The 12090-nt window shown below is 46.7% G+C and overlaps 3 protein-coding genes across 3 annotated transcripts; all 3 read left to right on the top strand.

The window, feature by feature from the left end:
• The first annotated feature begins 1435 nt into the window (after window positions 1–1435).
• Window positions 1436–3857, top strand: QC761_000440 (uncharacterized protein). The gene is made up of 2 exons (XM_062871803.1): window positions 1436–2183; window positions 2239–3857. The coding sequence occupies exons 1-2, from the start codon at window positions 1663–1665 to the stop codon at window positions 3713–3715; spliced, it is 1998 nt and encodes a 665-aa protein (XP_062731983.1). The 5' UTR covers window positions 1436–1662; the 3' UTR covers window positions 3716–3857.
• A 5123-nt stretch (window positions 3858–8980) lies between these two features.
• On the top strand, window positions 8981–9701 carry QC761_000450 (uncharacterized protein; the record flags this gene model as incomplete). Its single annotated transcript, XM_062871805.1, has 3 exons — window positions 8981–9436; window positions 9503–9613; window positions 9669–9701. 3 exons carry the CDS (start codon window positions 8981–8983, stop codon window positions 9699–9701), a joined length of 600 nt encoding a protein of 199 aa, XP_062731984.1.
• Window positions 9702–10477: 776 nt separating this feature from the next.
• Window positions 10478–11143, top strand: QC761_000460 (uncharacterized protein; the record flags this gene model as incomplete). Its single annotated transcript, XM_062871806.1, has 1 exon — window positions 10478–11143. The coding sequence occupies one exon, from the start codon at window positions 10478–10480 to the stop codon at window positions 11141–11143; it is 666 nt and encodes a 221-aa protein (XP_062731985.1).
• Window positions 11144–12090: the final 947 nt, after the last annotated feature.

Here is a 12090-nt window from a genome sequence, read left to right on the forward strand (position 1 = left end):
TTTATTGTTGCTTGGCTAATACCACTTCGTAGGGTCTTGGAGGACTTAAAAAATCAATCCACTTTTCTTCACAGCAGGGCAATGCCAGATGATCAGCGCACAAAAGGATGTCAAGAGATACAAACACACACCTATCCGATCGCAGCTCTACCCGACTGTCGATTCGCTACCAAGTTTGGAAACCAAGTCACCGTCACGCTAAGCACCACCAAACTGGCCTCATACTTCATTCCGGAGATCAACGCTGCGCTGCGCACTGAGCGATGCTAGTGTGGAAGGTTTTCTGGGTTCGTCATTGTCTTCCCGCTACAAAAGTGCTATTTTGATTGTGGGATCTGGGGGAATGGAAGGCTCGGCACGTATGGTTTCAGGGAGACCGAAGACGAGGATGAATGGCTTAGACACAACCAGCCAAAGATGCAGACGGTCAGTTACCCAGGTCAAGGACAACAGAGAACCCGGGTTTATTTCACCGGTGGAATTGAAGGGTACAGCGGCTTCGACTACTATGCAGTTACTGCGATGTCCTCCATCAGCGACCAGGACATGCCGAGTCAAGAGTCAGTTAGGGTGTCTCTTGTACTGGATGCTTGTTGGAGTTAAGAATGGGGGATGAGAGTGGGTTCATTGAAGATCATATATACAAGAAGTCCGTAGATCTCCTGCCCCTTCTGTACATCATACATTCATTTCCACGGTTTTATTGAGCACTTCAATGGTGTCACGGGGTCCAGAACCTTTGGAAGGTGAGTAAAGGGGGTACACAGGTGGTAAATGTATTTTCTGGTCTTGGTAGCCTGTGGCAGAACCGAGGCAAGTTTCAGGGTAGTTGCTTCGCTATCGTTGAACGAGAGGAAGATAAAACCCCCGAGTGGCTCAAGCTAAACAAAGAGACACCCAGGCGCCTCCTTAGCTGTCCTGTGTAAGGTGGTTGAGACTGGAAGGCAGGTCTCCCGAGATTACTCTAGATAGGTATCGTTTCAACTCCTTAGAGAGACCTTTTAGATACGAAACAACTCTATTACCTGACCTTCAACGCCTGGTGGCTATCTGCAAACGCCTATTAACCATCTATAAAGCCCTTTTAACTCAGATTTGTGAAGGCCTACTCGGTTTCTGTAAAGGGCTTACTCCCAGCAGCTGTCTCTAGGTGCATCTCGATTCATGACATGTCCAGCTGAAAAGGCACATGTCGTAAGTAGACGGAAAAGACAAGCGTTGGCATAACGTGATCATCGACTCGGCACATTCGGAACCCTGCTCCCCAGAGCCAACCACTGAAGAGCCTGCCCATCAGCTTGGTTCAGAGCTGCATGGCATAAGCTAGCGTTGCATTGCAGCAAATACTACCATGAGGCGCAGAATATTGTCCACCACAATCACGCAGTTCCTGACTGTTCAGGTAAGGCTTTCTTCGACTAATGCTGGTACACCCCTGGCATGCCACGTAAAGGTGTGATGACTGAAGACGGTTCCAGACTTGCTGTTGCGCTGGTTCGGATTCCCAAATCAGTACTATTGCACCATGGCTTGGAGAGCAGAATATCAACCTAAGTATGGCTTAGTTCCTTGGTAAGGTGAAGATGACTGCAGTGGTATAAGAGGAGGTAGAGCTTTGCCAGACATTTACAATCGGTTTCTTGCTTCTCTTCAGTCGCAACAATGGCAGCCAAATTTACGCATTGCTTGACGGCCATTCTGGCCCTGTGCGCCACCCCCGCACTTGCTATTCCAGGTGGCGGCAACAACAACAATCAAGATGTCTACGACTATGTAATTGTAGGCAGTGGACCCGGCGGATCTCCACTTGCTTCCAACCTCGCCAAAGCCGGATACTCTGTCTTGCTCCTGGAGGCAGGCGATGACCAGAGCGCCGATATTGGAACACAGCTCATCAATGTCGGCAGTACCTCCAATGCCAACCGCTGGGGATTTTACGTGAGGCAGTATGGCGACGATACACAGCAGCTGAAGAACAACCACCTGACATGGAGACGTGCTGACGGGACCTTGTTCGTTGGCAATGGAAGCTCTGCTCCAGCTGATGCCACGCCTTTGGGTGTTTTCTACCCCCGCGGCGCGACTCTCGGTGGGTCGTCGGTCATCAACGCCGGCGTTACAGTGTTGCCCAGCAAGAGCACCTGGGATGAAATTTGGAGGAAAACGGGTGACCGCAGCTGGAGGTTGGTGATCCCCTCACAAGATATGCGGCTTTGTCGAGAACTGACAATTCCACAGCGGTGACAACATTCGCAAGATCTTCACGCGTGTTGAGAGGAACCATTATCTCCCACCCGGAACCCTGGGCCATGGATTCAATGGCTATCTCGACATCAACGGAAATGATGGCGAGGTCTACTCTCGCAGTCCCGGCATTCTCTCCGTCTTCAGGTCTATGATCGCATCCATCGGCGGCAACCCCAACAACGCGCTCACCGATGTGACTCGCGATCTCAATAACCCCTCTCCATCTCGAGACACAACCCAAGGTCTTTTCGGCCTTCCTTTCCACGCCAACCAAACCTGGGGTCGTTTCAGTGCCCGCACAATCGTCCTTGACACTCTGGCTGCCAAAAAACCCAGTGGATCTCCTCGCTACCCCCTGACCCTCAAAACAAACAGCCTCGTAACCAAAGTCCTCTTCGACAGACCCCGAAACAAGAAGCCCCGTGCCATCGGAGTCGAGTACCTCGAAGGACAATCCCTCTACTCGGCCGACGCCCGCCACAACCCTTCCAACACAGGCACCAAACGCACCGTCAGAGCCCGCAAAGAAGTCATTCTCTCCGGCGGCGTCTTCAACACCCCGCAACTCCTCCAACTCTCAGGAATCGGCCCAAAAGAACACCTCCGCTCGCTCAATATCTCCGTCCTAGTCAACCTCCCCGGCGTTGGCTCCCGCCTCCAAGACAACCCGGAATACCCCGTCGTCGGCATCGCAAAAGACAACCAACCCTTCTTCACAATCCCCATCCCAGGCGAGCCAGACTGCTTCTTCGGCTTCGGCCCTCCCGGCGTCCCAGATCCGTGCATCGACCTCTGGTATCAGGGTCTTGGCCCCTATGCCCGCCCGGCGGCAAATACAAACGCTTTTATGCTCAAGACGAACTACTCCGGTGATGGGGAGCTTGACATTCTCGTGTTTAGTCTGGCGAATTTTGCGTTCAGGGGGTATTGGCCAAATGATGCGGCTGTGGCTATCCCTCCTGATCCGTTGGGTGTGTTTGGCTTTTCGGTTGTAAAGATCAATCCTATTTCCCAGGCAGGGACTGTTAGGTTGAGGAGTGCGAATCCGCAGGATACTCCCCTGATTAACTTTGAGATGTTCCAGACGGGGGCTGATCAAGATTTGGGAGCGTTGGCTGAGGCGGCTGCTTGGGGGAGGAGGGTTTATGGGAATGTGGAGGGGCCGACGGGCCCGATGACGACTACTGAGCCGCCTTGTGACGGGGGGACGGGTTGTTTTGCTGGGGATAAGGAGTGGGCGAGGGATCAGAGTTTTGGGCATCATGCTACTAGTACCTGTGCTATTGGTGGGGATAGGGATCGGTTGGCGGTGTTGGATAGCAAGTTTAGGGTTAGGGGCGTGGATGGGTTGAGGGTGGTGGATGGGAGTGCGTTTCCCAAGACGCCAGGGGCGTTCCCGGTGCTGAGCACGTTTTTGTTGAGTGAGAAGGCGAGTGTGGATGTTTTGGCGGATGCTAGGCGGTGGTAAGGTTTGGGCAATGTGGCGCTGTCGGCGCCTACCCTAGGTATCTGATGCAACCAATATCAGAATAGGTACCCTTGATTTCGTGATCCAAATGGTTTTACTGCGAGCATCAGGTTTGGTCAAGGTATCCCAACATGTTTTCCTGAGAAGTCTCCTTTGCAAATCGGCATTGGCACATTGTTTCGGCCATGACTAGAAGGAAGGCGTTTGATAACAGTCAGACCAATGTTCATTCTGGTATAAAGGGGTCACCTCCCTGAACCATCTCAGAGCCCGAAGAGGTCTTGTTGAGCACTTAGCTGCAGCAGAGGCTGGTCCAGCCCTAGGAGCAATTCATGGCACACTCATCACACCCATACCAAGTCCATCTTAAACGACATATGATAATAAATTTGGGATGGTCTCTTGCTGCTCTTTGCGATATCCTCGCCAATTAACTCAGCATGTGGGTCATTTCAGGAGCCTCACAGCCTGGCTGTTATCATCGAGTCTTCCCACATCCTGAAGTGAATGGGTCGTCTTGTCGACCCATAGATTCTCTTTCCTTTCCAACGATGGATTTGTTCCCCTTTATCCTTATACCAGACCTCACGAGAGCTTGTGATTTTGTGGACCTCCAGCCAACTACACACCCGCGCTCTCTTTCTCGTTTCTAGACATCTTATGAGAGCTATCACATCTTCCATTTCAATATATTGGCAAGAGTAGGTTCTTATAAACGCAGAACAACGAAAAGTATTCCTAACATAACTTCTTTGGTAATCCTGAATTTCTGTCAACCATAGTCTGTTCCCAAGATGCAACGATTTGAGCACTTCCCGTATATTCCTCAGGAACTCAGGGATCAGATCTGGGGTTATGCTTTAAGGATGCCAGAGCCGGGCGCGCATATTTTCGCCCTACTGAACCACCACCTCTATCATTTTTACAGAGCTGAGCTACAGCGATCTTGTCGACAAGATACGGGTTCTGAAGCCAAATGCCACACCAGCCGCCGCCAACGAGATGGTCACTCTCCAAGAAACAGCAACCTATTTTGCCTATGCATTGTCGACCACAGCAACCAGGAACTTCTCTACCTACATCTTTGAGAACACAGTCAAGGAAAGCTGCGCCGATACTTGCCGTGAGATAGCACGGCTCGGCCGCCTGGGGAGGTTGCCAATGGGCAGAGTTGCGGGCGAAACACGGGAGATCAAGATTCCTCTTGACCCCTTGGGCAGCCCAAGCACCCGCCGGGTCTCGATTGACAGGTTCAAAGACTTGATTGTCGTCATTGGTGAGGTATTGCCCAAAGAGATACCGATCCCGAGAAGTTTCTTGGTGCCGGAACCGAAGTGGGCACATGCCGTGCCATTCTCTGCCACGCACATCGCCATCGAGTTCAATCCCCAATGAGTTCAACCCAACGAGGACTTCGACTGGGGTCCCAAGGAGTACACGGCTTCTACGATTTCGACGTCAAGTACAGCCTAACAGTGGCCAAGCAGCACTTTCCTAACTTTTGTATCATCGACCGGCATATCAGCATACCTAGCCACGGCATCCCAGTCCCTTCCAACCGTCGGACCTTTGACGCCAAGTGAGGTGGTTTTGTTGAAGTTCGCCGCCGGGCTGACGGTCCGAAGTATGAGTGGTGGTTTCAAAAAACAACATGTAGGGGATCCATAGACATATTAAACTAAGCATGGGTTATTCCTACTTCAAACATTCACAACATCTCTTCAACATGTATGTTTTCTTCGTGGAAATGTATGCCCGACTCATTCGCTTAGAAACATTGCAGACATGCAGTTCGACTCTGTTTCGGTTCATAAAATGGTCGCTATTAGCAACTGCGGTACTCTGAGTCATGACCGTAGAGTAAGTGTGTGCTCTTTGCAATTACCCCCAGTCTTTTTGGGTAGGAAGGTATAAGACGTTATCAGCTCGTTTTTGTGGCTCTGGCATCAGCCCATCCCACAAGCGCAAGAGGTCTTGGCATAACCTTTACGCATACTGCTAAAAGGTTTCAAGTTCATTCACGGTGTGTGGGGCAAGCAATCGGTGAGTCAAAAGAGCCAGACGAAAATTCCAATGCAAATAACGTACTTACTGTATAAAACCAAAGAAAGCCAAAGGGTAGCTATAGTAAAAGACGATAACCAACAAAACCCTTAGAGTAACTGGTGTGTGGCTGTTAAATCAAGTGGGCCACGCCCTTTCAACAAGATATCTTATCAATATCAACACTCTCAAGCGTTGCTCCTCGAAGATTCACTTCCCAGCGGGGCCTTGAGGTGAATTGAGGGTGGGTCATGTCTTGAAGGTTGACCTGCTCCAAACTGTAAAGTGAATAGATGATGCTATGGGTACTTCATGTAGACTTTTCTTTTTCAGAACTTACGATCTTATACTTGTCTAATTTGTCCGTATATATAGACCTAGGGATCATAGATTATTATCCTCCGATAATAATCCCGTAGGCCGGATCATTGGATCATGGCCATACGCCAGTGATCCTCGTCAGGATCATTCTGCTATCCCGATAATCCTCCCGAGCGGGTCTATTCCTGTTACCTGATTGGCTATCCCTCTTTTCCCGGTATTGCCAGAGGCCGTGTTCCAAGAACGTGACACCCAACTCTACAGGGCGGAGCTGGTCTGCTCCTTTATATTTGTGCATGATTTGTACGGTTGCATAAGTCCATGGTGAAGATGCATAAAATCAAGGGTGCTCGTTTGGCCATGCGGGCGCTTAGCACCGTGTGCAAACGCATAAGGTAAGGCAGCCAAAAATAGCACACTGAACCCCTGTTGTTATGGGCCCAACGCGACGAAAAAACATGGTGGGGAAGAAAGACTCTAACGTATATTATAAGCGAGCGACCAATATAAGCGAGCGCCTTTTTGACGCGACGCGTAACCTCAACCTCAACACCTCATTTTCTCAATATTCCAAAATGCCATTTACTTCAAAGGAAGCCCATATAACCTTAGTCCTTAAGGCTCTTCAAAATGATAAAAATCTAAGTGTATTAGCTATAGCTAAGATATATAACGTCGATCGCAGTACGCTTAGACACCGACGCGCCGGCCGGCCTACACGACGCGATATTACGCCTAGATCGAAGAAGTTTATTTAATCCGAAGAGGAGGTTATTGTTTATTATATAATTAAGCTATTTACGTAAGCTTTTCTACTAAGGTTAAGTAGTGTAGAAAATATAGTTAATTAACTATTATACGTACGCGACGCGCCGCCTATTAATAAACTTTAAGTATATAACTTCGTTAAACGTTAACTATAATTCCGTACGCGTTTCATACGTAAATACGATTACTAGAAGGCTAAATATAAAGATCCGAAGATTATTATTAAATAATTTACGTCTATACAGAATATTAAAGTTAATTACGGTATTATAAATAATAATATTTATAATTTCGACGAAACTAAGTGTATAATAAATATTATTTTTATAAGTATAGTAATTATAATTTCGGACGGCTTTAATAAAGTAAAATTAATTTAATTTAATAACCGTAAGTAAATAATAATAATTTAAAAAATTAATACTTTCGGCTAAACTATTTTACCCTTTATTATTTTAATTATATAATATTATTTTATTAATTAATATATTAAATATAATTTACCGTTTACTTAATATATTATAATTACCGATAATAATTAAATTATTAATCCGGTAAGCTTAAATTAAATTAAGTACTTTAATTATTATATAACGTTCCGTACGAAAGGTAAATATTAATTGTTAATCCTCGATAATTATAAAAGTTATTATTTAATTAAATTCAAGCATTATTATTAATAAAATAATATTATTACGCTTTATATATTTTTATATTCCTTTTACTTCTTTTGATTACTTAATATTAATTATTTTAGGCCGCTAAAATAAACGTATAGCCGTTAAATCGAGGGTTTAATACGTATATATATTAATTACGTAAGTAAATTTAAATTTCTTTCTACTTTCCGCGAAGCTTTTTTTGTTTTTATAACGAAAAAAAATATATAAAATAATTTTACGGGTATTAGTTTTATATTATATAATTTAAAAAGGATATTTTTTAAGTTAAATATAAAGTTTTATACGTTAATACCTTTATCCTTAAGGCCAGATATAGTATTACTTTAAGTATTTTAAATATTATAAAACCTTTAAAAAGTTAATTTATAGTTAATACTTATTAAAATTCGTATTCTTAATTATTAAAATAGTTTCCCGACTTTAATATTAGTTACTATAGACTAACTTATTAAAAGTACGATAATTATAATATATTAAATAACCCTCCTTTAGTTAAAAAACACTTTGCTCTATAAGGTTAATAAGGTACTAAGTAAGCGCCGGAGAGCTAAAAAAATACGTATACGGCTCGGAAGATTACTTACTGTGAAAGATATATAGGATCTACTAGACCAGAAGGCCGTGGGTGGGGAGGTAGTGGAAAAAATATAGCCGGATGGCGGTAGTGCAGGGGAGGCTCGTACGAAGGTTTAGTGCTGTGGTGTGTGCGGCAAGCCTGGCCATAATACGCGCACTTGCCAGGAGGCTATAGAATTGTCTGATTCAGCTATTTCGGATGTAATTATGGTTGCTTCTTAGTATGGTTGTGTAGTAATTGAGGATAATGATATAAAGGTTTTGAAAAAGTGGTCGCTCGCTTATATTGGTCGCTCGCTTATAATATACGTTACTCAATGTTCAAAAACAAGAATTCATCATGGATTGGCCACGAGTAGTAAATCCAATATTGACAATTGAAGACAACAACTGTCTATTTGAGTATGATTGCCCCTCAACTATTGTGTCGAAGGTGCTCCGCAACCATGCAAGTAACCCGATAAGGGAATGCATTTGCGTGATAGATGTGTTGAAATACATACAAGCAACGCGCCTTCGTATCTCTGATGGCTGACGCTGAACACCCCCAAGACTCTGCGGTGCCGTGGGGCTGCATTCCCAGCACTCGAACATGTCCCAACTGATCTGTACTACCTTCCCTTTCTCTACCTCGCTGGCAAAGGATCACCAAGGTCTTCACCTCCATGATGAAATCTGCAGGGCCTTCACCAAGAGCCACGAAGGCGGCTGCGCAACCTACCTCATGCACAGCAACTCACTCCGGATGTACACCTCAGCCATGTCATAGGATCGCCAGAGCTGGACCCCGGCGAATAGCCTCGCAATTTCATCCACCTATATTGAAGCTTCGAAGCTTACTGTCACGGTCATATTCGGATGTTCAGAACAGCAAATGGCCAGGGTTGAGGATCTGCTTGCATCATGTTCGGAGGTCAAGTCACATGCCCTGCTTACAGTCGGGATATTTGCGGAACTACACAAGGATAGAATGCAGGAGATTGTCAAGAAGGGGATTTATGAGTGCACTGCAGCTATTACAGATCTGAAGCTGGATCGTGATGCGCCTCCGTTGGTGAAGCGAGACTTCAAGCTGAACAGGAAGCTGAGAAACTGGCGGCTGAAGACGAAGATGGCGGAGAAGGAGGTCAGAACTACCAAGGGCTTGCTCCAGAAGATGATAACGCAGGTTGAGGAGGAGCAGCAGCTGCAATCCTTCCAATACGACGGCGAGTTTGCCACGAGCACGCGGAGATTTAAGCAACGGTTTACGGAGATTCAGATTGAGTTGGACGCCCTGATGGCTAGGTGCCGGATGATGTTTGACGACATGACTTATTCCGAGGAGCTGGTGAGCCTTTTCGATCATATCTTTCCGATTATTTCTTGCCCACATGGGGGGTGAAGTTGCCTTCAGTTTATGAATGAGCTCCTCAGTGATGATGCCGAGCGAGCAAGGGACCAAGCAAATATGAGTACGGTCATAGCCTTTGTTGCTATGCTGTATCTTCCAATAACAGCTGTGGCGGTAAGAGGTCTTCCTGATAGTAATCTTGGGCTTAGTACTGGTGCGTCTCGTCAAGACAATTTTCGCTATGCCGGTTTTCGATTTCTAAAACGACGGGAGAGATATCTACTTCCGAAAGGCAGAGACTGGGGAAGATTCCGATCAACCGCCAGTCCTATCTTCATACTTCTGGGTGTACCTAATTGTGTCTGTTGTCCTTACCGGATTCACAGTGTTCGGTTGGTGGCATTACGCTAGAGGTACGAGCAAAGCGCACAACCGGAGAAAAGCTTTGAAGCGCATGCGGCGAGCACATGCGACCACGGGAGAGGGTGGAACAACTCATGAATCTCGAGGGCGTTTCTTGGACTATGGGATCGACCACAAGGAAAGCCTTTGACAATCAAGACAAGGTCGGGATATGGAGGGAAACACAATCCTCCACTTCCTTTTATTGACTTGTGGAGTCTGACCTCTTACCAGACAAATGTCTCCGGAGAATCGAACCCAAAGAACCTGAAGTCGAAGTGAAGAGAATTTGGGCCCAATTGTTCTCGGCCGGGGGGTTTGCTGGACAAATTCTTCCGGTTTAGCGTTGCAAAATGATTGTCTCTGATTGGCACACGTTGGGTTGCAGCCCTGATAAAGTGGAGGACCGGACCTTGACCACGTCACACATAATGCCAAGCCAACCCCATCAGGGGTAGCGGCGGTGAGGATGGCCCGATAAACACAACAGCAGCGAGCAAACAGCATGACAAAGAATATCGGAATTCAACACACCCTCAACTCACATTGCGATTCCTCTTTCAGTGTTAATCCATGAACTCCCAGGACGTATAGCCCAAAATCACATACTATTTCTCCCGCGGCCCTGGTGACACCATGCCCTCGTTCACCTCCTCATCCTCTCGATCATCCAAGAAAAACAACACCCCACCGCCAGCGAATTTGCTCCCAAAGGCCCACTCCCGCCCCCACCCATCACCACCCTCATCACGACGCGCTCACTCTCCGCGTCCTCCTTCTGCAAGTGTCACCACGTCAGGGGCATCCTTGGTCAAGCAAAAACCGCCCAAGCAAGTCTCTCGTGGGCTGAGTGGACTGACGGCGACCATCACCTCCCGCACTGATCAAGTGCTCACCCATGTCAACGAGCAAGTGACACAGATTCGTGAGGAGCAACAGAATGGCACGTCACAATGGGTTGCCGGCGAGCTGGATCGAACTTCGCACTGGGTGCAGGGCGAGCTTACCAGGACGAATGACTGGGTTAGTCAACTGAGGGAAGAGCAGCAAAAGGAGGCGAGTCTATGGCTCGAGCAGGAGCTCGAGAAGGCACCAAAGGTCGCGATGGAAAGTGCTAAGAATACGTATCTTGGTTGGCTTTCAGGGGATGAGGGCATTGTCACGGCGGCGCTGGCCTGGATTCCTGTTGCTTTTGTTGCGGGGGAGACAGTGAGGGTTGGGATTGAGGTTGGGAAGGTTGTGTATGACCTGGTTCAGGGAACCTCTTCGAATGGGCAAAGGAGGAGAATTCAGGGGGCGTGACGAGGTCATTTACCATGAGGCAGACACTATGGGGCATCAATGGGCGTTCTTTTGGGTTTTATTTCTTGGGTTTGCTTGGGGTGTTTGATGGCAGCATTTATTGAGCGACATGTATATTTCTGGTTAACAAAACAGGTTAAAAATAAAAAATCGACAGGTTTATAACACCGGTCTAAGAAACGAATCGCCTATATATTGGTTGTCAAAAAGATACCTACCTTATGCCATGAGTACGCCGAAGAAGGAGTCCGCCCACCATGCCCATCACCTCGAAAGTCAAGATACCGGTAGCTAACCGTTGCCTAATAACTGCCAACTATTAGAACACCGCCTCCTCGCCTGGATACCTACGCAACCGACAAGTGAAAAAGAGATACAATGATACTTGACGTTATTATATGTTCTCAAGTGACCACTATGTAGGTGTATCGGTCTGATGACTGCTTGTTTTTAACACCTCGTTATACCTATGTCATAAGAGCGTTCCGACAATCGCGAGTTTCTGATATGCCCGTATGTTTTGTACATGACGTTGACTGACTTCCATTGTTGTTTGGCTGAACTAGGTATTTTTACGAGCTTTGTTACATTGTCCGCCCAAGGATCAGTCGACAATTAAGTGTCGGTTTATGTTATTGTATCATACCTGCCAGTTCTATTCAAGAGATAAATAGGGGAAATATTTGCAATGCCTATGAAATGTAATGCAAAAATTTTGATGTGGGGTCTTCGGTTGCTTTCCCCAAAACTCGGAGTCAAGCCACGGGAGCCTGATCTCCTGTAGTATGACACAAAACCACTTCCGGCCTGCCATGCATATTGGTGTGACATGAGGGTCATTTTGATGTGGCTTCGAAGCCTTGATTGAGCTTGGTATGTCTCGAGTCTGCGCAGCCTGACTCACTGCGAACCTTCGAAATCTGCAGTTCAGTTCCTACCGCGTTACG

This window comes from Podospora bellae-mahoneyi, chromosome 4 (genome assembly GCF_035222275.1).
Source record: "Podospora bellae-mahoneyi strain CBS 112042 chromosome 4, whole genome shotgun sequence".
In the NCBI taxonomy this organism is placed as follows: Eukaryota; Fungi; Ascomycota; class Sordariomycetes; order Sordariales; family Podosporaceae; genus Podospora; species Podospora bellae-mahoneyi.